The 27,941-nt window shown below is 40.5% G+C and overlaps 1 protein-coding gene across 8 annotated transcripts; it reads right to left on the reverse strand.

Moving 5' to 3' along the window:
• Positions 1 to 400: 400 nt before the first annotated feature.
• usp9 (ubiquitin specific peptidase 9) lies at positions 401 to 27,452 on the reverse strand. Of its 8 annotated transcripts, none has more exons than XM_079464236.1 (48): positions 27,062 to 27,452; positions 24,845 to 25,098; positions 22,966 to 23,111; positions 22,798 to 22,877; positions 22,317 to 22,429; positions 21,646 to 21,864; positions 21,174 to 21,289; positions 20,837 to 21,088; positions 20,616 to 20,754; positions 20,346 to 20,498; positions 20,091 to 20,195; positions 19,772 to 19,978; positions 19,509 to 19,645; positions 19,286 to 19,324; positions 18,564 to 18,697; positions 18,353 to 18,440; positions 17,113 to 17,455; positions 16,896 to 16,991; positions 16,600 to 16,811; positions 16,246 to 16,486; positions 15,625 to 15,774; positions 15,051 to 15,171; positions 14,831 to 14,961; positions 14,428 to 14,706; positions 13,600 to 13,725; positions 12,852 to 12,989; positions 12,592 to 12,758; positions 12,398 to 12,506; positions 12,165 to 12,311; positions 11,909 to 12,055; positions 11,585 to 11,792; positions 11,256 to 11,476; positions 9,415 to 9,605; positions 9,082 to 9,255; positions 8,847 to 8,988; positions 8,557 to 8,760; positions 7,684 to 8,239; positions 7,365 to 7,488; positions 7,053 to 7,278; positions 6,625 to 6,754; positions 5,523 to 5,708; positions 5,042 to 5,262; positions 4,870 to 4,958; positions 4,533 to 4,689; positions 4,242 to 4,454; positions 3,486 to 3,593; positions 2,198 to 2,296; positions 401 to 2,080 (listed from the first exon to the last, which is right to left on the reverse strand). In XM_079464236.1, the coding sequence occupies exons 2-48, from the start codon at positions 24,938 to 24,940 to the stop codon at positions 1,946 to 1,948; spliced, it is 7,815 nt and encodes a 2,604-aa protein (XP_079320362.1). In that variant the 5' UTR covers positions 24,941 to 25,098; positions 27,062 to 27,452; the 3' UTR covers positions 401 to 1,945. The 8 variants fall into 8 exon arrangements, with proteins under 8 accessions (XP_079320362.1, XP_079320358.1, XP_079320359.1 ...); XM_079464232.1 differs by having other exon boundaries at positions 401 to 2,083; XM_079464233.1 differs by having other exon boundaries at positions 18,353 to 18,443.
• Positions 27,453 to 27,941: the final 489 nt, after the last annotated feature.

The following is a 27,941-nucleotide window of genomic DNA, read 5'->3' on the forward strand; positions in this document are numbered from 1 at the left end:
ATTTCAAAATAAAATATAGTTTCTATTTGCAAATGAAAACTTTGACAAACTGGTCCACATATCAGAAAAGATGCACCTTATTCTCTCAGATCTCAAATACTGAAAAGAAAACAAGTTCATCTTCACGTTAAGGCAATTCAACAGTAATATCATAGTTGTCATGCAGTTGGATGATTTTGTTGAAATAAAACAAACACTGGACCAGCAAGATCGCAATACACTTAGAAATGCTGATTGAAAAACATTCCAATAGTCTCTTAATGTTCGCAGCTGTATATTCTCCAGTTTGTGGTTTAAGATAGTTGGAACTGTCCTGCAGTGATAATTTAGTAAAAGACGAGTACATGTAAAAAGGTTTTGTAGCTATGCATGTTCATAACAATAAACCAGACGACAGTTTCCAGATTTTTTTGTCTTTATTCTTGAAGGGCGCAATGCTTTCTCTAATATTTCTGTGCACAAAAACCTCACAAAGTGAAAGTCAACATTGTGACTGTGGCTTCAGAATTCAACGTCACATCATGGCCAAAACAAAAGTCGGCAAAAAACAGGGCGAAGAACTCTGTACAGTCAATAATCTTTAAAAATAACACAAGGACAAAAATGTTCCTCTTAAATCAAATTCTATTATTCTTTTAGTGAAATACAACAAAATAAATTCTATAAAATAAAACAGCAAAATATTTAAATATATGATGGGCAGAATATTTTCTTTTGCAGGAGTATTTGGTATTTTTCCAACAAAATCCAAGGAAAAAAAAGCATTCAAGTTACCAATTAAATACATACAGTATCTACCGATGTTTACTCCTTTATCCAAGAAACATTACTAACTGTAGTTGCAACATGACTAACCAGCAGTTATTTTATGATACAACCCTGCTTTACGTTTATTCTCCTTAAATGAAGAGTCCCCAGACTGAGTACACAAATGTGATCAGGGAGCAGGCGACTAAACTGCAGGAGGTCATTTGTCTTGCGCGAGGTTCAACCCAAGTGAGACAAATAAGCAAACCCGGTCTAGTCCGCAAATGTTCCAGGCATCCTGGCGTAGCAAACTGTTGCATATATTTTCTCTTTCTAAAATTCCTATCATCAAAAACTAAGCGACAGCCAAATATTTGTCAGAGGAAACGTGTGCAATTGTAAAGCCACTCATTTCTTACATCAAATCTAGAAGAGCATATGATGGGGGGGCAACGAAAGAGCTCTTCTGAACAGCTGTGGAGAAAGAAATCCTGGAGTTTCCCTTCGGCTATACTAGTTCGATGTGAAGCCATGCTAAGATGTTACAGCGTGTCAGCTGAAGCCTTCAAATGACTGAATTATTACCAGAAGAAAAAAGGCGATAGGAATTTTCAGAACAAAGTTGCATCACCCCATTCACATCAACTAAACATAATGAAGATCAACCAACCAACCAACCCTCCCATCGTTCACACCATGGCCAATTCTCGCTCACCAAGTGCCGTAGCCCATTAAGCTTCGACGTGAATATAATGTAATGATCAAAAGCAGAATGACCCAAACGGCCCAAACCTTACTACTGAGCATGGGATAAAACTGTTTTTTGTCTTTCAACTTTTGCACCTTTTTGTTGTTTTTGCCATTTTCGTGAATCTGTGGACTCCGAACAACCTCAAGTGCTGTTGTTTTCGAACAGTCAAAACATTAACATAGTATGTACACCTTTGTCATGAGACAAGTGCGTCAGGCCCGTTTTATTACAAACAATATGCACAGTCCACCGCAAGTTACACTTTTGACAGTTAATACTGCAGAGCAGACAGTGAGGAGGCTCCACTCCAGGGTTAGAAATTGAAGGAAGCTGAATGTTCTGGTTACACAGGCTCTGGAGTGGAGCGGCATGGTGGGGCCTGGCCTTGCTCTGGATTCGAGTATCTCGCTGGAGAACTCAGATGGAGGACAGTGGGAGAACATATTGTTAGTCTTTAGTCTGGCTCGGCGGCACCTCCTCAGTGGGCTCCCAGTTCTCTTGTGCTCGTGGGCCTGGACGCTGAGGGTTGTTGACGTGTTGTGCTGCGGGGCCGGTGTATGGCTGCGTATGTGGGAGGTTATTCTGCTGAAAGACACGAGGTTGTACGAATGATTACATGAAGATTGGAAACTGGAATGCTGTATATATCTGATATGCATTTTGCTTATGTGTTCACTAGTAGACAGTGAGGCTCAGTACCTGTGGTTGATATTTTGTGCCTGGAGAATGAGGGTACAGAGCGGTGTCCTCCGGTGGAGTAGGTTCCTGCTCATCGAGTCCCTCCTGCTCATCAGGCTCCTGAAACAACCATCATTACACAAGTTAAAGACTGAAAATACAGAAAGACAGTTTCAATCAAATATCAAAATGATTCTCTGAACTGATATCGCTTATCGCTCCCTGAATTCTTTGCAAGTCGCTTTGTCATTTTTTAGCAGACGCTTTGTGGTGTGTGATTTCAGAGCTACAGATCTACAAAAAGGGACCACATTAAATAACAATGCCTATTCGGGGCCTTTTTTTTACAATGTTAACATGTGACAAAGGGACATTGGATTAACTATTTACACCTGATATTAACATCAGTTTCAGGCAATCTGATAATTGTATGTGAAATACAGATGGATTGGAGTCCCAAAAAAAGTTTAACAGATGATGATGATGTGCATAACATATCTTAAAGGGATAGTTCACTTAAAAATGAAAATTCATCATTTGAGAACAAAAGATGATATTTTGGAGAATGTTTGTAACTGAACAACGGTGCCACCCATTGACTTACTCGTACACTTGCATTGGTTTAGTGTTAATAGAATATGGTCATTGTTTGGTTACCCATGTTCTTCAAAATATCTTCTGCAGAATTAGATTTTTGGTTGAACCATCACCAAGTTTAGGTAACAGCTGTCGGACATAAACAAGTATATTGTGATGATAAAAATATGGAAGTTAGTTAATAGTGCGAGTGCTTACACAAGATGCGTCACTAGGTGTGCATGCCAATGCCTACCGATCTCTGATCAATCACCCAAGATGTTAACATCAGGTGTAAATATGGCCATCAATATATTTAGTTAAGGTAATTTTATCAACAACAGACAGACTTCTTTAAATAGTGGCGTGACTGCAATACTAACTAAATGTGCTCTATTTGCATGCGGGGAAGAACATTGCGTTAAAGAGACTACAGGTCAGATTTACATGAACCGTCTCACATTTCAACAAAAAAAACCACCAAACAGATCATCTTAACTCACTTCTACACTATAGCCAAGGCTTAGAGTTTTCGATCACTTAGTTATCACATTGAGGTTTACGATTGATTAGATACAAACATTCTGAACAAACTGAAATGAAGACGAGAAATAACAGCTGATTCAGAGTTGTTTATGAAGGAGGTAGAAAATGAATTTGTCCACAACACGCCCTGTAAACACCAAGAAGTTACGCAGATGGCACCAGTGTGGCCGGGCCATACGAGTCTTACGGTTTGCTGTTGCTGGCCTGTCACTTCCCCTGGCAAAAGTTGCTGTGCAGAGGACGGGTTCCGGCCTGCGTCCTCTTCAGAAACCACCTCGTGCTTCGTTAAGTGACACTAGTTTGAAATGGCAGTTATTAATGCATACTGGTTCAACAAGTTACGCATGTCTATGGCTGCATATATTTACAACATTTACAATATCTGCAATTAATTGAAATGATTGTATAAAGCAAGGGCTCATTTACTTCATAGAAACGACTTAGGAAAACAACGCCTATGTCATGAAATCATAGGCAACAATAATGAAACTTAGCAAATATCAATAGCATTTGCCACTATAGAAACAGCAGCATAAAAACTTAAATCTGGAAACAATATTAAACAAGTCGAAAACTCAAAGCCCTATCTATAGTTAAACACTGTAAGGATTTTAGCATTGGACAGGTCTCAAACGGTCTCATGTATACAACGAAAATATAAAACCAAACAAATGAGCCGTCCAGTTTTCCTGTGTTTCTCCATCACTACAAAGTTATAAAACACGAGAAGATCAATGTTTATTTGGAGGACCTTTTCACTCCTAAGTATTTTTTACACAAGTACTTTAAAGAATATATAAAGTTGCTTCTTAAACTTCAAGATTTACTCTTTTAAAGGCATAACTGACTAGTGGATGGAAGCACAGGAATGATACTACACTTTAAATGTATTTACACTAACATTGCATAATGTCTTAAAGGGGCATCGTGAGTCAACACATACCTCCTCAGGGCACAACTCGCAGGCCTTGGCTAAAGTCATCCGGGCACTGTGAGAACGTTCCAGGAAATATCCGTTGGACGTCTCATTGCTCTGGACAGGAGGGGACCAGTTGTTATATGTGTACTGGGTGTTGCCGGTGTACGGTCTCCGCTCCAGCTCGTCCCCAAGCCACTCCACCGCCCAAGTCCACTTCCTCTTTAGATCACCATTACTCTGGATATTGGGAAAATCACAAGTTAAATTTTTTTCAAGTGCACACTCCAGCGACATTTTTCGGAAAAAGGTGCTGACCTGCAGAATCTGATAGGCCACAGAGCAGTTACTGAACAGAGCCACCATGCATTTGATACACTGATAAGCCCTCTTTTGGTAGTGGTTTTTGGAGCGTTGAATGGTGTCAAAAAGCCCATCACGGTCATCAGGAATTCCCTTTAGCACGTTGTGGATCCTAACAATTCATAAGGACAGAGCAGAACACAACATCGACGTTGATCATGAAGGTTTTAAATCATTTACATATTATTAAGGACTTCACCTTTACTCCAGGAAGACTCTTTCTGCAATTTTAGTTTGTTTACACTGAATGCAATCGTTTACTATCAAGTAACCATAGGAAAGGTGTACCAACCTGTGAGTCTGCCATGAGTCCTCTATAAACAGGATTTGGAGAAGCAAGTCCAAGTAAGGTCTTAACTCATACGTGTACGAATAAGCCACCTTCACAAAAACACATCAACAATGATAAGCATCAGAAAGAGACAAATCAAATAAAAATCCTGGTGACCTGTGATCTCTCTTACCTGCCACAGGAGTTCACTAAGCACAGTGGATGAAAACTGAGGGTTCTCCCAACAGCAGAACCTCAGCAGTTTGATGGTGTCCTCAGAGTTGCTGCAGTCCTCGATAATCTTCTTTACGTAGCTGGTGCGCACAAACAGGATGTCGACCACCATCTGCTGCAGAGGCATGATGGGAGCGGTGATGTTGGGGTCACCATACGGGTTTGGCAGGGAAGGGTTACCTAAAAGAAAAAGTCAGGTTTCATTTTAAATGGGCAACCAACCCAATTCAAAGAAATACAATACGTTTTAAACGTTCTATTCTACGTCTCATTTATCACAAGTGCCCTCAGCTCCAAGCAGTGCCAACCTGGCAAACATGCCTGGAGATGGCAGTGTGTCAGTCAGTAAATCCTGGGCAAGGATGAGAATCTTCATTGGGCAATATAGACTACGAATGAATGTGAAAAGCCTGGAGACCATTTTATCACGCAAGACTCACCGTTGATTGAAGACTGCATACGCGTTGTAACGTCACAACAGCGGACGAGCTGTGATACAACAGTATAGAGCTTTCCCAGCTCAGCATACTGGTACTTGATTGGAGGCCCAGGACCCTCATCCAGAGCCACAAGCATGAAGGTGGCTGGTACCCCGAGCTTCAGGAGCTGTGTCTTCTCTGCTAAACCTGACAGATAGAAATAAGAAGTGTCATGAGGAATGCTGAAGCCATTGCTGTAACTTAAAGGGCCGGTGTATGAAATTGAGTGGCATCTAGCGGTGAGGTTGTGATTTGGAAACAATGCCTCACTCCCCCACCCCCCTCTTTTTCGAAGCACTACGGTGACTGACACAGAACTAAGATGGCGTCACATTTACTTTTCTTTGCAGAAGAAGATTTACAAAATACGCTTTGTGGAGCAGTTTGTCGGTTTAGGGCTGCTGTAGAAACAACATTGTGAATTCCATATAAGGGGACCCGAGGTGTATGTAGACAGTAATAGCTCATTCTAAGGTAGTAAAAACAAAACACCTTAAAGGTGGATAAAGACCTTATAAAATGAAGACATAGTTATGTATATTAGATTGCATTTCTGTGAATGGATCATTAACTTGCACTTTAACGGTCCAATGTGTAATTTTAGTCGTGCGTAGGACATTCTCTGGTTTTCCTTTATACTTCTGCATCGTTGTCTGTGTGATGACCACGAGGCGTCAGTGTCCACACATGTGTTGTTGTAACAAAGATAAGAACCAAATAAGAAGCAGCTCGTTTGAGAAGCATTAGCAGTGATAGTGGCAAGTAGACAGTCACAATTGTTGCAGCTCGAAATGCTAAATACTGAAACAAATAATTTTGATAATGCGTTCGAGTAAACATGAGAGTTTTTTACCTAAGGGAAGGGTTCAAACAGACCAGTCACAGCACTTGCGGTCCATGTAGGGTCCGCAATGAGTTGACATGTTGCTACATTTTTGGAGAGCTGCGTGTCAGGCTACGCAGAGCTACGTACAGCATATGGCATGGGTCCTACGCACGACTATTACTTGCGCTTAAGAGTTCACGGTGGATGTAACCCTTAAAGATGGTGAGAGGTCCTTACCAAGATTGGCGTACATGACGAAGAGGTTAAAGTACTGTTGCAAGTGACGGCCGTGTTCAGACACTTCCCTCCTCAGCAGGTTGAGCACGGCACGGAATAGATGTTCACTTAAACTCAAGTTGTCACAGCCCTAAACACAAAAAAAAAACATGAACATGGTCATTTTCATGACCGATTTTATAATGTTATTGGAAATCTGGTTTGTATTGTGATACTAGCTAATAGGCAAATTTCACTAGACACCAACATCTGGACGATTTTGAAATATTTTGATCAGAGCTAGAATATGCTAGAATATTTAGCAGAATAGTATAGCATGTATTAGTTTCGTTAAGATTTGCATTCAACAGGTCTGTAAAATACCCTTTTAAAGTTTCCTAATATTTCCAATTTTCTTAATTGAACAATAATGGCTGGAAAAGACTGACCTGACTTGAAGGTCCAGGTGAAGCAATCGGTGAAGGGCAGGGTCCATCTTGCAGGGAGAAATGTGCAATGAATACGATGAGTTTAGAGAAGGCTCCTCGTACCTCAGCGCTGGGGCACTCGAGTAGGTACTCAGAGAAGCGGTTCGGATACGCAAAGAGGACGTTGTGCGCAAACCAGTAACGCACGTTCTTACTGTGTCGAAGCAAGATGCACAGCGCATCATACCTAAGACACAAAGAGGGCGGATAAATGGGGTTCACTAGCTGTTCAAGATCTCTTGTAACAATAAAACATGAAAATAAGACACTTACCAATCACTAGCAGGGCCACGGACTATTTTCTTGGTGTGGAATCCAGTACTAAAGAGAAATCTAGCAGCGAGCTGTATACTTATCATAGCCATTTCTTCTGCTTCAGGTAAAAGGTGGTCTTGACCTAAAAGCCAGTAAATAAAGGTAACTTAAAATCAGCAAAAACCTCACAAATGTCACATAGACCTGGTCTATCATTAAAGATAAGATTTTTACACGATAATTATATATTTCTCAAATCTCATTATTTCAGTCCTATAAACAAAATCTTAAAATCCATAACAAAACAGTAAAGAGAAAGGTCAAAGTGTGAATGTACCTGGCGGTGAGTTCAAGTACACGCTGTTACAGGTCAGCAGTTTTCTTATAAACTGGAAGTACTCCAGGCTGTACTGCATACGGTTGTGCATGAATTGCACGTTCTGTTTGCGCACGCTGCGTTCGATAGCAGAGGGCATTTTCACCTGGTGTGGTTTGCTGGACACTGTGAGCTCAGTGATGTATTTCACCAGCTCGCTGTCCTTGTCCAGAGTGTCCATGCGCTCGTAAAAGAGAATGTAGGCGTTCCACCAGCGCTTCTGTCTCCTGTAGGACATGCGCTTCATCATGTGGTCGAAGACCTCACCCATGTACTCTCCTCCAAAGCACTGGTTCTTCATCTCCTCGTCATCGTCCATCTTGCACTCGGTGACATCGCCATCGTCAAACTTGTACCAGCGGTTCCTCTCTCCCTCACCACCGCTGCCATTCCTCTGAATGATGTAGGAGTAGTAGTGACCTCCGCTAGCCTGGCCGGAGTGGACCAGCACGCCCACCAAACGATAACGGGAGCTGCAGGGGGGTTCCGGCTCAGACGGCTCGTTTTGTTGAATCACCTGTTAACATTAAAAAAAGGTTTTAAAATAGCACGCGTACCCAAACTAGTCTATAAAATTCAAGCAATTATCAGTATCATTCTACTGCTGTGTTAGAGACGATGCCCTCAGCTCCGGGCAATGCCTACGTGGCATATTCACCTAGAGATGCCTACATTTGTCAGTCACATAGTACTGAGAAAGGATGAACGTCATCATTGGGCAATTCATCAATTAATAAAATGGTTTATTTGGAATTAAATTAACAGACTTGAAATGAGCCACAATCTCCCCATCAGTGTATAAATTGGGAGCATTTATTTTAAACTTTCTATTACCTGATTCTCTGGATGCACATCAGATCCCTCCAGCTTAGCTACTCCAGCAACCGTGTAGGGTTCCATATCCAACTCCCTTGGGAACTCAAAGTAGTCATTGAACTTGATGGCACACTCTCGTTCCCAGTCATAATCGAAGCGTTTGAGCTGGATGGCCAGCACCGGAGGCAGCTTCTTAATGAGTAAACGCTTCACTGTGTCCACCTGCCATACAGCCACATTACCAACATGAGCCTAACACGCTCGATCAACCAACCACGAAACAGAGCAATTCAATACCGAACACACACCTTCTTGTTGCATTTCTCACAGTGGTAGGCATTTGCACCCTCCAATAAGTCTCCTTTCACGTATTGCTCCATAGAATCCAGGAGATTCTGATGGTTTCTGATATCTACATTCAACGTCGTAAATGATTCCTCGCATTCATACCTTAAAAAAAAAAAGTGTATAAAGAGTGTTTTATAATACTAGCAAAACTGCAAAGCCAGAAAATCTTGTGGCATGATTTGAGTTCAGACAAACCTGTGAGGACAGCCCTGACATATTTTCTGATCTGCAAATGAGCCGCCCAGAACTTTGCTCAGCATGGCAGGGTGACCCAATGCTTTCAAAGCTTCATCTAAACTGTCCACCAATGAGTTGAAGAACTCTAGGGCATCGTGCTGTTCCCTCAGATTGACTGGTTCACCCCACAATCTGCAAAGAGAATGAGTTAAAAAGGCATAAAGTCCAGTTCATAACTATTTTAACAGGGTTCCCTCACAGTTCCAAGACCATGTAGTCCACTAGAATCTTGAAGACAACGGAAAATGGCTAATTACATACAAAGTATCCCGAACCAAAAAGAGAACTTACCGAAATTGTTTCCAGAATCCTCTAGGCACAAAGTACTGCAATCTGGAGGAGGCCAAATGCCCAAAGATGACCTGGAGCTGCCGCAGAACCCCAATGTTATATTCCTTTCTGTCCTCAGATTTACTGAGTGAAGGTTTGTCTTCAAACTGGTGCTGATAACCAAACACCTCATCCCGTGGATCCACATTAGTCTATCAAATCAAAACAAAAGCGTCGGTCACATTCTGCAGATATCTGTGCTAGATACTAGGAAATAAACCCCGATGCCCTCAGCTCCAGGCAATGCCTACAAGGCATATTCACCCAGAGATGGCTACATATAGAGTCACTCAATACTGAGAAAGGATGATAGTCATCATTTTGGAAAGCTTGTTCATTAAAAAAATGTAATGCAAGCGCAATCTAATAAACAGACAAATATTCAGGAAAACAACCTCTTGGATCTATTCAGTGCAACAGAAAAACAAATTAAATGGCCTTATGTGCACACCTGAGCCTAATTATACAGGGAAACAAGCCACACCCCTCCACCTGAGCACTTTCCCTCCCCCTGAGAGTTCCTGCTCCCCATTACTTTACTTTGTGATCGGGTCCAAAAAAAGGTTACCAAAATGTTACTTTCATTTAAAGTAAAAAAGTAGACTAAATGGAAAAATGTGTCCAATCTAAATGCAATATTTTTGCTTTACATGTAGTCATTTAGCAGACGCTTTTATACAAAGCGACTACAAGTTTATTTCAAACTACGTGCAATCCCTGGGATCAAACCGACGACCTCTGCATTGTTAGCACCATGCTCTTACCACTTAAGACTATCTTTGGCCTTTAAGTGAATATTTAATTTAGATTTTTGGGTGAAATATTCATTTATCCCCTCATGGTGATTAAAAACTCTTATGTGGAATACAAAAAATATTTTGAGATGTCTCAGTGGTTTTCTGTTCATAGGAGGTCAATGGGGCCAATGTTGTTTGGTTACCAACTTATTTTTAAATACATTCTTTTGTGTTCTTCAGAGAAAATAAAGTCATACTGGTTTGAAATGAGCAAATGATAGAAGAATTTCCATATTTGGGTAAACCATCACTTTAAACGCTTGCCGCTTTAAATTTCTTCCCTATAGACGTTAAATCGGACGTGCGCGCACCTGACCCAGTTTTCTTCTGGTTTGTGTTTGGCTAGTGTCTAATAATATTATTATTTAAATTTAATTTAATGTTAATATTAATGTATATGATTATTTTACTTTAACCACTGAGCGAGCATTGCGTTAACAACTCAAGGTTGTGATACCTATGTAAAATTTATAGGATAATGCAATGTAGGTCGCTTTGGATAAAAGCGTCTGCCAAATGCGTAAATGTAATAATTGTATTAAACAAACGACTTCATTGAATTTTGTTGTATGTTCGTTTTATTAGAAAAACTGTTTGTTGAATGGATCCTATAGATTGGTCGCATTTAAACAAATCATATGGTACATTGACATCTATTGGTTTCGCAGTCTAAATTCAAAATATTGGAGAGACAAGTTTAACCAAGTAACGGTCCATCATGGTTTCTTTTGATTGTTTTGAGAAATAATCTACATGCACTTTAATGTTGGTGAATGTGTACCGGAGGTTAAGCCGGGGGTCACAAAAGTGCGCATAAGCTGTAACGTTTCATAATGTTATTAAGATGAAACCATCTATACTGCACCACAATGTAGCATATACGCAGACCACTTCCTGAGATAGTCTCATTATAATTTACTTTAGAGACGTTCAGTTTGAAGTGTTCACATTTTGGCTATTATTCTTGTGAACCACTTTAAAACAGCGAAGTACATAAGGTAATACCTCATTATCTTGTTTCTCATCTCCAGACATGTCATCATCCACCTCACTGCCTGTGCCCTCAATGGCCAGGATGCCGTTCCTGATGGGTGGAATCATGTAGAGCTGCTGGATCACAGAGTTCATGTAGCAAGTCGCACCAGCATTTTTCAGTCCCACAAAACCCTTGGTAGGCCGTGGGCCAACCGGTGGCAGATACTCCCACTCTGTAAGTGGTTCACAACCTGGAAACATAAAAAACATGTAAACTGCAAAAATCGAATGAGGTTAACTGTTTTACCACATGTTTGTCAAAGCTCAAGCCTCAAAAGTCAAACCTAGAGCAGTAATACCTAAGTAGTACATATCAGTTAGGGTGTCAACAATCTGCTTGAGATTTCGCACACATCCAACGGCAAGTGCGACCAGCAGTTCAAAGCCGGCATTGATAGTGGCAGGGGTGCTGCACACAGGAATGGCCTGCTCGGTGGGGAACTCTCCGCTCTTCATATATTGAAGATAGACATTAGATGCTGGGAACAGGAAGTCATCCATTAACTCCTGTTAACAAAACGAAAGGGCATATATAAGTGTCATCACTTGCATAAACATCACAAACAGAAACGTGACTGGTAACTTGTGATGTTTCCTGACTAGACACATCACATGACCTCTACCTTGATGAGACTGGCTCCTCCTTTTTCACAACCAATGTAGTACTTCTTCTCAGGGGTCTGGAAAGCCAGCAGCTCTTTTGTGACACCAATATGACCTTCCAAAATGGTCTCTTCCACCCCAGGCTCCCCGGTCCTCTTAACTTCATCCTGAGAAGAACCAAGACTTTGCGCTCAAAACCAATGATCAGTCCACCCAAGAGTCACAAGAAATGATACATTTAAAATTTAAAAACAAGGTATGTGCAGAAGAACGTACCCGGATTCTTTTTAACCAGTCGATCTCGTTGTTCAAGAGAACTTCTGCATTAGGAAGGTTAATGTTGCTGTTATATGCATAGTTGAGTAAGTGCCTCAAAAGAGTGAAGTAATCGGCGGCGTGCTTCGCTCGCTCTTTTGCGGTGCTCTGCAAAACAAAACAACACAATCATGGAATGCTGGGAATACCAAAAAACTATTAGACATCAGAAGAGGAATGTGGAAAACACTTACACCTAAAACTGTAAAGAGAAGGGTGATAAAGAACAGTAGAGGCCTATGGCCCATACAACATCTGGTGGCCATGAGGAAGAACTGTTCCTGAGCCATTTGACGTACAGACCTAGAAGAAAGCAGAAATTACAAGTTTGCAACTTCCAAAAATTAAAGACCTCCCTATTTTTCACCAGATGTGTGCTATGACTCACTTGCTCTGGCAGTGCAGCAGCAGATCTATAATAAAGGTCTGCCAGGCCTTCTCTTTGCTAAGTGCATCAAGTGCAGTGGGCATGAGGGCGAAACAAAGAGTCATGACCTCCAGAGCTTCACAGCACACCTGCTCATCCTCTGCATCTGGCTCATTGCCCGCATTGGTCTGCAGGAGATCACAAATCACAGAAGTAAATATCGAGTAAGAGTCTGATCACTCACACATTGTGTATTTTCTAGAGGGTGAATGAAGCAGAACCTTCTCGTAGATCTTGCTGATCTCCTCGTTCGAGCTGAAGACGTGTTGGACTGAGCCACATCCAGAAGCCCAGAGTATCTTCTGAACCGCACGAATGACGCAGATATCTGGGATGTACTTGGAGGCCTGGAAGAAGTTCTAGAGGAAGACACATTGAGATTGAACACACATTCATTGAACACGCATGCGTACAATTATTTTGCCACACAAAGTATAAAACAAAGAAAACGTTCTTTTTGGAAGAATATTTGGAACTATAAAAAAAAAGACACTTTGCTAGATGTCGCTAAATTTCATCAACTGGATCTTGAACAGCAGAGAGGTTGAGAACGGCTTACTCCACCCATTCCCCTCCTTTTCGTAGCACAACAGCAGATAACGTATTTACGAAATGCGCTCTGTAGAGCAGTGTGTCCGTTTTTTGATATTGGAGGAACAACCGAATTCCTTGCAGTGTATGTCGAAAGAAATAGCTCATTCTAAGGTTATAAAAACATTACGCTTCCTTATGTAAGGTCTTTATGCACCTCTGAAGACATAGTTATGTAAATTATATTGCATTTCTGTCAACAGATCCCCCAAAAAAGATAAATTAGACCTTATGCAACAATAAAAAAACAAATATCTAGTTCTGTTTTCTCTGTTTGATCATATATTAAATCATTTTTTTTATAATTTATGAAGATTGTTGAAGACATTTATTTGAACAAGATTATAAAAATAACTGTGCTAGGGTTGTGTAATATACCTCATCAGAGATTTGTTGTGCCAGGCGGATGGCCACGTTCCGCAGCATGCACTCAGCAGAGGGGTTAGGGATGTTCTGCAGGGCGTTCTGGAGCACAATAGCCTGGTCATGAGTGGCCTGGTTTATCTGTGAAATAAAAACAAAGTATCATCCCACAGATGCACAATGTCTCTTTTGTGCAATATGTTATGCTTTTAAACAGTTGCGCGAGACAGCCCGAACAGAACATAGTATATAAAAACTGTTTGTCTTAAAAGGATGAATATATCTGAGGCACTTCCTGGTGATATGGTGTATCGATAGGTATTCTAACGGTCAGTAAAAAATGTTTAACCAGGGTTTCTACTCTTACATGTGTGCTTATTTCTACAGAAAGTAAATCCTTATGCAGTGTATGTGAGGCTTTTCTCACAAGACATAGTACACCCTTGACATTTGTAGAGCTGCCAGGGGCCAGCCAGCTTCTTCCTAATGTGATTGATGAGTGTCATGGAGGCAGAAAGGTTACGGTCTTAAATAGAAACGATATGCTTAATGCTGCACCTGAAATCTGATGGATCCACTGTATATTACATTATGCAAAGGATAACTGATCTAGCTAGCATTATTACCTCTACATTTCTTCAATTCTTCACTTTACAATGACACTATTGTCTTGTACAGCTCATTATGTGATATTGATCATTTTATTGTGTGTATGTATATATATATAGATATATATGTGTGTATAAAAAACAATGTATATATTGGATGTTGTAAAATATCATGAATAACTCATGAATAATGACTGCATGCAAGTCATTTCTAGGGCAAACAAGGGCAACTTACAGGCGATACAGGGATAGTCCCTTCCACCACAGGCTGGCAGGCCTCCGCTACGGACTTTACATGGCCAAAGCCTACAGCTGTGAGCAGAAGTTTGGCTATTTTTAGCGCGTTGAGATACGCTCCCCGTCTGGTCTCCATGTCAGCATTTGGCAGGAAGTTATTTCTGGTGAGCATGCTCAAAACCAGCGGCAAGCCGCCACTCTTCAAGAAGTTGTACTGGAAGTCACAAGCATCCTCGCCTAATGTTCCGCTAGCAGGCATGAGCAAGGCATACACCACCTGGGACACACAGAGACACTGTTAAGATCCCAGGCTTATCATTAAGAAATTTCTTTTTGACATTTGTCTGAGAATGTATAGTGTTTGAGAAAAACTCTTGTGTTATATCATTATAAAGGCAAACCTCTGTCAGGTAAAGCACTTGAGACGGCGATGGGCCGAAGAAACGAGAGTCCAACGTGGGGCTAAGGCTGTTTTCTCCAAGTTTGGCATGATCCAGACAAATAGCCCGCAGGTTTTCTACAGTGGTGTTATCTGAAAGAATATACAGCGAGCATTAAGCAATGATCAGTGCGGATAAGCGTCTAAAGCAGCCGTTTAATTTGATGAAGCAGATAGAGCACCTGGAGGCATGAGCTTCATTAGAACGCGAGCGCCATCCCTCAGGAGAGGCATGTTGAGATTGCAGCCCAGATCCGCAACTTGCCAAAGGAACGAGATGTAGCGCAGGTGCAGGGACATTATCTGAGGCAATACGAATCAGAATGTCAGTGGTACAGTAATGCAATGTGCTTAACGCCAAATATTCAAGACAGTTACAGTATATGTGGCACAATTTAACAGGCATCCATTTAGCAGATGCTTTCAAAATGACTGACACTATACGCAATACAGGGACAATTTTCCCAAAAACCAGCCTTGGGTTCTGTGCCCCGCTAAAGGGCACAGTGATGTAAGCACACATAAAAAACTGTTAACTGTGGCAACGAACAATTCAACATTAACATACCTTCCACAAAAATATTTAACACCTGTATGTCAAGTACTTTTGAAACATTATCATGTGATAACAATTAAAAACGTTTACACTGGAAGCAGCCTTTGCTGTGGACATCCAGTCAGATTTCTGTCGCACGGCACAGAAACTCCAGTGGCTTTATTAGATTACATTTAGAGATATTACTGAAAGATGCTTACCACACCAGGAAGACAGCTTTCCACTTCAGGGTTTGGCCCCTCGCTGAAGTGGTTCCCGTGGTTCCCGGGAGAGCCAGTGGAGGAGTCCGAAGAGCTGTCTGGACTGGAAGGCATATTGGCGCTGACCTGGGTGAGCTTGGCTGTGATAAGCTTTAAATAAATAATAAATGTATTAAATACTCAAAAAAAAAAAAAAATGGTGAGAGGGTGACTTGCAAGTAACTGCTTTGCCAATGAATGTCTTGCACTTGGCCTCAAAACGAAACTTTTCTAACAAAATCGTGAACATTTGGTTTACTCATGTTGTTCCAAAAAAGTTCTGTATTTCCAGGACACAGCCTTAGTCACCACTGACTCATTGTAGGGAAAAGAACAGTAGTCTATTTTGAAATTTCTCCTTGCGTTTCACAAAAGATTTGGAAAGACACAAGGGTGAGTAAATGATAACAGACTTGTCCTGAGTCTTCAGATTTTTTAATGAACAAACTCTTTAAGCCAGGAACATGTCAGAGCTGATCTGCTGCCATTTTGTACTGCTCATTAATTGTGTTAAATTCACATCAAAGGTTACTGTGTGAAAGTGCCTACTGAGTGAATTGAGAAAGACAAATGAATGCCTACGGTTTTGTCTTTGAGGTTTAGCTGGCCAATTAGCTTCCTGTCGTCTGCTGGGTCTATGATCTCTCCCCCGATGAACAGCTCAATCTTGGTGTGCGTGCTGTTGGCCTTTATTCGGTTCAGAATGCAGCGTCGCACGGAACCGATCGTGTCATTGGTGTGAGACCAAATATCCAGGTCATCAACTTGCCGGCCTTGGTTTGGGAAACGCACAACTAGCGTGATATGCTTTCCCCGGAATGCCCTAAAAAACATTGTGAAAGACGAAGTCAGAATTTGGTCATCTCAACAATTTGTTTTTACATATAAACAGCTTATCCCCTTATGTTACGCTCATAGTTCATCATGGGTATATACCTGGACATGGGCAGTATGGTCCTCTCCTCATGGTAGTCACTGTCACACTCCGTTATATACTCACGGAGTACAGTCAGTACTCGCACCATGCGGATGGCCTCCTGTCTGGCACAGTTAATGCTGTCTTTGTCACCATCCAACACACACAGAGTGTCATAGGAGGCTTTGAGCCGGTCAAAGCAAGACTGAATGAAATCCTCATGGATCTCTACCTGCAATGCAGAAATGCACTCGAGTCAGAAATGGGAAGGTGAGAAGCGCTTACATTTATTACGGCATCTCTGGTGGACTATTACCTGATTGGCTTGTAATTTTGGTCCAAGGTTTGTGTAAATCTCTTTAAGCAAGTCAATTGCTCTGCTAGCAATGTCATCACTTCCTTGGATCACAACCTGCCAATAAAGAAGGTGGGAGATTTTAAGGATAACACAATCGCATAGAGGGCCAGACATTGTGGGTACAACCTACAATAAGCAGCTAAACTTATCTTCTATTCAAAAAATCTAATTTTACCCTCCACAGGTAATCCAGCCCTATCAGCTCCAGATCGTCCATCATGTAGGCCCGGCGTTTCGCCACCAGTTTGCCCTCCCTGCAGTTGACTGCTTTGAAGAATCGTTCAAAGCACTTCATGCCGTTCTCTGTCAGCAGCGAGGGATCAAGCTGAAGTACGTTGTTCTCAAAAAAGTCCTTGTTGATGTCGGGGTCAAGGTCCGGCTCATCCCCCATGAGTTTGGAGTACCATTTGAAGCAGGCCTCCCGATCACACAAGAACACTGCGTTCTCCGCCAGGCACTTCCAGATCTGCTTGGCCTGAGGCGCGCACAGCCAGAGCTGCCCATCTTTCAGTAAGAACCTGAGGTAAGATAATATTTAGCCATGTAGTGAGTGTTTGAAAAGGTATTTTTGACCTCTTCTGGTGTGGACCAAGTTCATATGACTTAAGAATTGGTTTAGTTAGTGTGGCAGCCAAGGTTGTTATCATTAAGGGGATTAAAGAAATAACGAAATCTAGATGCAGAAAGATTTTTATAAACTGAAATAAAAGTGATACTTCACAAAACAAAGAGCTAATTGAAATAGTATTGTGTGTTTACAAAGGAACTGAAATAAACTACATTTGTAGAGGGAATTTCTAATTTTCCACTTTGTCAACAGATGAATTGAACAGTCTTTGTCCTCTAGTTTTTAAGCAGCAAACCCTTTTTGAAAGAACGTTCAAAAATGTTTTAATAATGCTAGCAAAACTGAACCAATTGAAAAGTGACCTGAAATTTAAAAAGGTAATTTAAAAACTGTAATATTGTAACCTTGGCGACAGTACGCGAAAAAAGTAAATGGAGGTTCGGTTCATGGAAACGTCAACACTATTATAAAAGCAACCTAGTCAAATTTGCGGAAGTGAACTGCTACTGGTGACATGTCAATTTGCATTTTTCATGCATGAAGTCCTCTTGCCTCAAGAGGAATGTCTCGCAATGTTGTTTTGTGTGTTAATCGTGTTCCTTTTGCTTTCACTACCAAGAATGAGAAAACATTTTTTTATTATTTTTGGCATATTTTAGACTTGGCTGTACTGGGGAAACTCATGTTGATGATGAAAACATAAGACCACTTAAAGCCAAAAGAAAGTAGAGGGGATGGGAGAATCAAACTTATTTTTTGTAACGTTTTCTCATATGGTTTGATTACAGTCTCATGTAAACTCTGAAAATGATCATGCAGTATAAATAAAAGCATAAAGTATAAATACCTCAAGAAATTGAGTCGCTCCTGGACCTCCTGCACATGACTATACCGACTTCCTGGTCTAACCGTCTGAGGATCAAAGTCCGTGTGCTCTGCTATCAAAAACACAGAACACAAGCATAATATTACATAAAACAAAATATGAAGTCTATTGGAAAGTTCAAAACAGTGCTGTCTTCACATTTCACATCAGTCATACTGTTTAGCTCACTAACCTTTAGAGAACTGCCTCATATTCTCCATGTATGCAGACAGGTTCTCTGCTACAAGAGTGACCAGAGCATGGTTGTGCTGCAGTTGATTTATCAGGTCGTGCCGATAGAACACATGTGGGCTCCGCTGCGTTTGACTATACGGAAAGAAAAACACAATCAGAATATTAACTTCTCTCCCCATGATTGCTTTCACATGTGCACATCTATTATATTTACGTTCTTTCGCTTTGTATAAATTTTGTATGAGGACTGGCGTTTTAGTTATAGGTAGTACATAAACAAGCATGTTTGAAAATACAGCTTTATTGTACAATTTGAAAATGCAATATTCTACGACCAAAGTAAAGACAGAGAAATATGATTTGATGTCATATTAAACTCATTGTGTTGATAAGTGGTGGAACATGTAAATTCAGCTTTCCGCGTGTTTAAAGCATCCCAAAGGAAGAGTGCAAATCATCAAAACTTTGTTCCAAGAAAGTTTTTAATGATCCTTTTTTTTTCTTTTTTGTACGGTTATAAAGTGTAGCAGCACTCTTGTTATAAGAGGCTTTGTTGGCATAACCCAAATCAAGGACCATTGTTTTAATAGAGATTTGATTGGATGGTGCAGGGGACACAAAGCAAATTTAATTATTTCATAAATTCTCATAGGCTAAAATTTCATACACTTAAGGTTTAAATTGGTAATAATATTTCCCAAAAATCAGCTGTCCACTTACCCCTCTAAGTTCTTTAGTACGTTAATAGGATTTTTCTTTCTGAAAAACAACAGGGATGTTGCAGCGGTACATTTGCTACTGTACATTTCCTTTCTTTCCCTCAACACGTTGATGACGAATTGCATATGCAGTATGTGGATAAATCGTTTTCGTCTATATGCTTCTAAGGTACAAAAACAAGCCAATGTTAAAAAGAATGCTAAAACTGATCAAGTTCTTTTACCTTAAGTTCTGAGGGGCTTCCCCAAAGAGGCTGCAGATCTCCCGAATTTGCTTCAGTGCAGGAATAACCCATTTGTCATTTGTTCTCAATTCTTCTATGAATCGATCTATCCACTGCATCTTCTGAGTGTCTCTGTCCTACAGCGGCAGAAAAACACTGTTCTCAATCGAACGCATTCGAAAGTTTAACAAAATCTCACTCTTTTAAATTTACTTTATGGTATTAGGATAAGCACCACTACCCCATAACGCTAATCAGGGTACCTGTGAGCAGCTATAGTCCAAAATCTTGATATGAGCGCTGAGGGCCTGGTCCATGATATCCACAGGAACATCGTCACTATGGGCCAGATTCCACAGCAGATTTAGCACTTTGTGAGCCATCACGCCATCCTTGTCATCCTCTGCTAGTCGACGAATCAATTCTAATAATTTCTCCCTCTGCTTTTTACTTGCATTAGTCCAGCTCTCCTATAAAGCAGAACATTTGAGAAGAGAGATTCTGTAATTAGAAATCCTAACAAAACAGAATAATCAACGAGTTCTCTACATTTGACACAAAATAGCCTGAAAAACAAATAACCTTGAAGCAGTCGAAGAGATGGTCCAGCTGCTCAGGTGAGAAATCCCAAGCCAGTTTAGCAAGGAGATCATGAACATTCTTGACGATAGCCTCATGTTTCCCAGCCTGCGGATATAAACACATTTTTTACCAATCAAAACCTATACAACATAAAGTTAATGTTTTTGAAATTTTTTGAACTACTTAGAAATGGATCGCCTGCAGTTTCAAATAATTTTTTTTATTATCATTAAGATTGTGTGCTGGCTTCCTTACCTGAGCAGCCCAGATGTTGTCCAGGTCCTGCAGCGTCAGGGCCTTCTCTTTGATGACAAAGCGCAGGATCTTCTCTAGTTTCTCCACATACTGTGGCTGATGAAGGCTGTCTCGCAGCACAATAGACAAAATATTGTTCTGCTGAATCCATTCCTACAGAAAGAACATTCATGTAATGACTATCATTTTCAATTTCTAACATATAAAAAAACTGATTCAAAATTCTGCCAAAGCTCACAACATTCTCCAATAGTCCACAGTGTTACTTACTGCCATGCGTTCTGCTGTAAGCCACTCCTCCTCTTCGGGATTGCCGTGGCGATGAGTGTAATAGGACACACTTGAGATCACCTTGTTTACTTCATTTAGTGCATTCATTTTACCATTAAAAGAAGAAATCTGCAATAACCTGTGGCGAAAATAGATTCCATTAAAAACACTGAAAGGAGAGTTTTGATTTTAAAACAGGATTTAGCAGGGTTTCCTCTTACCTAAGAATCATTTTTAACCTAAATATTTCTAAATTCTTCACGGTTTCTTCTTGTCCTGGTACTCGAGAGGCCAGGTTCTTCAACGATTTGATTATCATAGACAGGGCATCATTTTTGGCTTCGTTCTTGGCCTCCTTTTTCAATTCCTCATCCGTGAGGTTTTCTAGAAACTGAGGAACCATTTCTATGATGGGAAGGAAGTACTTCTTCACTGTGTGCAAAGTGAGAAACTCATAGCACTGCCCGAAAGGCCTGCAAAACACAACAAGATATTACAGTTTACTAGGATGCATTTCTATTTCGAGGAAACTGGTTAAATATGATCGTCTGTTCTTACTTTATGAGTGCAGCGATGATCTGAACATTCAGAGCTTGGCCACTCATGAATCGATCATGCAGAATTTGAAACCCGTTTAATGTGCCAAATTTGTTTATTAAGTCCACCAACCAGCCCTGCAGGAAACAAGACAAACAGGAAGTATTTTGTGCATGCACCAATAAGTTACTGCTTTATTACATTACACCAGGCTTTCCACTAGCCGACATAACGCTTGTACACACACAGTCTCTTAACCATACGCAATAAAACAACAGCCATCTAGGATCAAAACATCAAAAGACATTTAACTATATGTAATCATGTCAAGTAAAGCTTTGAGTTTAGCGTGGAATGAAAAATTCTAGACGTGGGACTAAAAACTGACATTTTCCACAGATTCCACCGCATATTACAACATCCCATTTCGCAAGAATGCAATCTCAAAAACATTACAGAATAAGATCTCACACTGACCGGAGAACCCCCTTACCTTTGGAGAACGAGGGTCAGGCGGACGGGCGAACAGCTCATCCTCAGCCAGCTGAACCCCAGCAGGCACGGTCTCCGAGGGCCGAGTACCATTGTAGATGTGAAACTTACAGTGGGGGTTGGCGGCCATGGCCAGTAGTTCTAGCAGAGGGAACCAGTCCTGAGAGAGCTTGGTCACACACAGCTCGACCAGTCGGTGGGCATTATTAATGATGCACCGCTAAAGAAAGAAATGAGACCGAGATTGTTTTGTTTTTTCAGCGTACAACGGAACGTAATTTATGCATTTTTAATTACTTTGGTGGGTGGGTTTGAAATTTAAGAAAATTAACTATTTGCGGTGCCAATGAGACTGATCCTAGAGTAGCTTGGGATGAGCTAAAAGAAGCTTCATAAGAGAGGGATGAGTCAGAGCTGTGTCCTAAAACCGGCTCTGTTTTACTGAAAGGAGCTCTTTGATTAAAGCGTTTGCATTTCAATCAACGGCTAAATAAGATGAAGGCTACCAAAATAGCATCACATTTAGTCTCAGTTGCTCAAAGATGCAGCCAGTTTTGGATGAGATGTCTCAGACAGTTAGCAAATCACTTTAGTGTGCAAATAAAACGCATTTTCTTTCAAATGTAAGATGTGTGATGACAATGGCACCACAATTCAGGTTGTAGAACTCACATGGATCTCAAATTTCCATCCGCTTACAGCCTCATCTGTCAGTATTTTCGTAAAGGATATTGTCAGGCCATCTCTGAAAAACCTCTGGCATGCTTCACACTTGACATCAAGACCTTGAGATAAAAACGAAAGAGAGGCCAACATGAGGTTGACATTTACAGAAACTGAAGAATTCATTTGGCGGCAAAAGAGAGAGAAAAAGAGCCAACTCCTCTAACTTACACAAACAAAACAGCAAAGAATTACAAAACTTAGCGGGTAATGCTGTGTTCACACCAAACGCTCGCGGGAAAATTTTGTTATTTTGGCGCGAATTCATAACTTTAGTTGAATATTTTCAACTTGATCCGATTCGTGGAAATCGGGCAGTTCGTTTAGTGTCATTCGCATTGACTTTAAATAAAATTTTGGCGCGAGTAAATTGAATACACATATGGTGTGAACAAAGTATAAGAATATTAAACGATGACAGGAATATTACCTTTTTTACAAAGATCTATAGCAGCTTCGAGAAGAACTTCTAATTCGCCCTTTGGCAAAACTGGAACAACCCAACGAGGTCTGTGCATGAAAGAAAAGAAAATGTGTTTTTAACTCAACTCTGGTTAAATAAAGACATCATCTGATCAATTAAGAAAGAGAAACCTACCTGTTGATCATATCATCCAGCTTGGCCAGTTCAGTGTGGGGAAAAGCTGGCTCCTCCTCCTCCAGGGGAGCGGGACTGTCTCCCTGACCCTGGTCATCTGGAGGGCTCACTGGGGAGTTCTCATTGGATGAGTTGGGAGAGGATGTCTATAAAGCACATGGGTCAGCGGATTAGGAAATAATATGGCAAGTCTCAGACATACAACTAACAAAACTACCATATTGTTTGGACAGGCGGAAACCTCACCGGAACAGAATTTAAACAGGGTCAATAGTGACTTACATACATAAAAAAAAACATAGACATAGTTAAACTGCTCTAAAGATTCTACCCAGAGTATAAGAATCCTTCTCATAAGCAGGCACAACGTATATATGTGCCCGTCCAAGGGGAGAGAGTGAGTGAGAGTCAGGAAGCGGCCTTGAGATGCTCCAAGTCAATTTCCTGTAGTGTGTCAATGGATGCATGTGGGCTGAAGCTCTGCTGGTAGAGCTGAATGGAGCCTGCGGAACTTGGGAAATGTGGGGGTGTGCTGGAAAAAGCTCCTTCTGCTTGGCTGACCTATATAGCCAGTTTGCTTCTCACGTCTAGGCGCTACACATCTCTAACCAACTGGTGTGCCTTTCTCTGCCAGGCGCCTCATCCTCATTGATTCGTCCCTTTTATCATGCGCTCGGGGTGAGCGCAGGTGTAACAGATAACACTGCTGCAGTCTATCCCCAGAGAATGGAACAATTGCCCTCTGCAACATAATCAAAGAGAGCCTCTCGCCTTTTCTTTTGCCATCAAACTGCTGTATTTTTAATTCTATGACCGCAGATGCATGACAGCTTTGTTAAACCGTTATTCAATCAGAAACAAAATAAAGGCCGAGCTGCAAATGCTGCTGGGAAATCCAATGCTATGATAGACAGACAAACGCCATTACATCATGAGTCGCAGACGACTCATCTGACAATAATAGTGACCTTATAACAGACCTTAAGTTTGGTGATTAGAAACTTAAAAAACATTTTCTAGACAATGCCAATATTTAAAGCTTCACTGAATCAAGCTGCCTATCTGGCTCACTTTGGGGGCTTATTTGCACCAAGATGCCAACAGGAAGAAACCATCAGAGAACATGCAAAGTGACCAACCACATGACATTGACATGACATTTAGAAACACAAAATAAGACAACAATACCACAATAACAGACTGGCAATTATTCAAACAAATGAACATAATTTACCAACAAACAGTTTTATTAAAATGTATTCGCTGTCATCATTTACTCACCCTCTTTACATTTCAAACTTGTTCTATTTTGAAGAGCGATACCCATTTACTTCTATTGTATGGACACAAACCAATGCAAGGCAATGGGTACTGCCGTTGTTTGGTTACCAGCATTTTTCTATATATCTTCTTTTGTGTTCCGTAGAATAAAGAAAGTCAAACAGCTTTGAAATGACAAGAGGGTGAAATGATGACAGAATTTTTAGTTTTGGGTTAACTATCCCTTTAAGAACCAAAATATGTCAAACTTCGATCAGAATTCCTGTACCTTCAAAAATAATAATTGACTGTCATTAATTGACTGAATAATTGACAATCATGACTGTTTGCATCTAGTAGTGTACAAGAATGCAATTGCAGATTATTATATCAAATATAAACACTTTTTTTTTAATTGACAACAGCATGAACACATGCCCCAAAAACATTGATATGAAAAAGGGGGGTACCGATAATGCGGGGGGTTACAGATATATTTCTGGAAGTCACTGTCAAGCTATGCAATCATAGTAGTATAAAATCTTCGATGGCAACAGAAAAAAGATGCATTTTGATTAGGTTTGAAACATGGAAAGATGACATTCAATGCACCACTGACCTGGTTCTGGGGCAGGGGAGGCTGGGACTGGCCATCCGGAGCCTGGCCCTGACCATCATTCCCTCCCACAGGGGAGCCACGGGTCGTGGCCGTCATACTCGACACGGGGCAGATCTTTGCAATCTTGTCTGCTTATTTCGCTGGTACACCGGAAGAAATCAATGTCTCCTCAGGAGCGACGGAGAACCGGCACACTTCTGAAAGTGAAAGCACCACCTGGGGAACTGGATATGTTGCAGAGACCATTGCATAACCTGAAAAAAATAACCATATATGTCAGTATTTTTAGTCTGGGTTTCCACAATTTCTGACAAGCAAACTTTTAGGATTCATTTCAAGAGATCAAACTCACAAAGCAGTTTATTGTTGATTTCAAATGTTCTAGAGCATTACATAATCAGGAAAAAAATGATATTCATACACATTGTTGTACAGATCTTGTATATATAGATCTAGATCCATATATGTATATGTATATATAGATTTTGTATACTTAATAGCATACAAAACAGGCCTGATTAGTACATAAACACCAGGCCAAAAGAGCAGTATAAACAGCATAGAACAAAACTACTGATATGTTACATAAACATTTAATTATTTGCTACAATTAACTTTTTTTAAGATAAGTGCAGCAAAGAATAGTAATATGATTCATAATTCCACACAGGTTGTAACATTTGAACAAAACGTGTGATCATTTTTATTTTTGTCTCTCACAGAAAAGACTGACATCTTTATCAAATCAAACTACCTTCTTGTGGTTATTTTCAATGAGAAAAACATTCTATGAGGTTAAAAAAAGAAAAAGACAAAACCAATCCCACATTAAACACATTTTAAATCCATCCAACCCAAACACTGACTGACAGACACACTTCTCTGTCCTCTATAAAACAAAGCAAAGCACCTTTGCGTCCCATATTAAAGTCAGTCTTGTGTATTGCATTATTTTGAACTGGAACAACAATATACATATTAAAGATCTGAACGTACTAGTTCAATTTAATTTACAATTTGATTTAAACAAACGATTTAAATGAACGATCAAAACGAAAGAAATCCCTTAATAAGGTGAATACTTCCCAGGTAACTAAAATTGTTGCAAATATACAAACACATATAGCATTAGATTACCCTGCTGCTCTTCTATTAAATCACTTCTATCGGTTACACGTATTTTAAGGCCTATACTGCAAAGATCTTGCACTGTAATAATTACACGTTCACTTTTTAGCACAATAACCAATACATGGCCAATATGTGTCTTACGGAGTTGTAACGTACAGGGAGGAAAAAAATGCATACGCTGGAAATAAATATCAGAAAAGTGCATAACAAACGAAGAGGTGACATCGGATGTGTCAAAATAATGTGCTAGCCAAAAAGACCGGCATCTGTGCACCCCAAAATGCTGTCTATGTAAATAGCTCACCACGATTTGACAATTTTGCACTTTGAACGTTACAAACGCGCCCACTGTGTCCAAAAACGATGTCTGGGTGGGCAGAACACAGGTTTTGAGACACAGCCATTATGCATCGGGCCTAGTTTGAAACTGTGGTAGTTCAGGCCCGTTTCCTCTTCCGAACAAAATCAGAATAATACCAGGTTTATCGATCTCAATAACCATCCTTACCATCTAGATATAACTCCAAAGCTTTCGAAGACATCATTTCTGTATATTCATTCTTAGTTTTGCAACCAAAAAATTAAAGCGAAACTGAATGTAAATACAGCAGCTAAACCCAACCTTTCATGCTAACGTGCTAACGGCTAACAGCTGGCTTCCAGCAAAACACAATAATCTCGTGACAGTAAACGTAAAGCTCTTAACACGTCAAAACACACATTTTCGTTATCATGCAGGTCAATATTAAACCCAACAGCCTTCAAAAACGAACGAATTCAACTGGTGTCAAAAACAGACGACCTGCCCACGTCAAAACCACTTGTTTTCAGTATAGTAACACACAGCAACCTTCCCGATCCGAGCTATTCTTTTGAAATGCCATTTGCATTAAACATAAGGTCATAGCGACTGAGATGTTAAACTGGGAAATGGCTGCATCTATATTAACGGTGACAAATGACGGGACACCCTAAAATTCGTTAATGGAGATGTTCAAGCTAAGCTAACGTTATGTGAGCACTGACTTGCAACTCATCTGCTATTAGCCGCTAGCTTCCTTTAGCTTCACACACAAACCCACTTACCAAGAATCAAACTGGATCTTTCCTCCATACGACCCCAGATTGAATCATTTAAGTGCTGTTTAATATTTACTCCGCCGTGTGCATGCGCTTGGCTGTCTCGATTATAAATAACACGGCCGTCTTGCGATCAGATCATTGGTTTATTGTCTGCTGTCGGGTGTTTTTCCTGCGTCACCAGCATCGACTGCTGCTGCTGCTGCTGCTGCCCCCCTCCCTTAACTGCCTCCAGCCGCTCTCTCTCTCTCTCCTGTGTCAGGCTGCTAGAGACCCGTCACCGTACTATGGATGGAAGTAATGAGAAGTATATCCGTGCACGAACGACTTGGACGTGACTCTACTGGGCATGCGTGGTTTGGAGGCACAGTTCGCCTACCACTGATTTTGTGATAACAGACACGGTGAACATACTTACTACACACTTCAAGTGTAGCCTACTGCGATAAAAAGGAAGTAGCGCTCAAACCGGTTGTACATGACATGACTTGTGCTTTTGAGACTGGCTGGATGCATGAAAGCTATTGAATCAGCAAAAAAACTAATAACAACAACCCTAAACCCAAAATCAATATATTGATAAAATCATTGCACTTTCAAAAAATCGAACATTATTGAAACTGGTTGACTTAAAACACACTGCAACTGTATTTTGTCCCCTGACCCATATGTTTGGGCAACAGCTCTGTATACATAATGAACAGTGTTGTTTAAAATGTCTATGGACTGATATATTGTGCTATACTGTATACTTACTACTATGTTAATGTAGGCGATGCTAATAGTGAGTGAGACAAAAAACATTAGGCCTATTCCTCAATACAAAATGGCTATTATGAAGTTTAACTATACTTTTCTCACAATCAAACTGAGTTAATAAAATATA

Source organism: Barbatula barbatula (genome assembly GCF_947034865.1).
Source record: "Barbatula barbatula genome assembly, chromosome: 9".
Taxonomy (NCBI): Eukaryota; Metazoa; Chordata; class Actinopteri; order Cypriniformes; family Nemacheilidae; genus Barbatula; species Barbatula barbatula.

Coding starts and splice junctions, on each gene's coding strand:
- usp9 (XM_079464231.1), bottom strand. CDS start 24,940: ATGACGGCCACGACCCGTGGCTCCCCTGTGGGAGGGAATGATGGTCAG. Junction 12,312..12,397: donor TTCTCTTTACAGTTTTAGGT/GTAAGTGTTTTC, acceptor TTTGTTTTGCAG/AGCACCGCAAAAGAGCGAGC. Junction 4,690..4,869: donor GACTCATGGCAGACTCACAG/GTTGGTACACCT, acceptor ATGAATTGTTAG/GATCCACAACGTGCTAAAGG.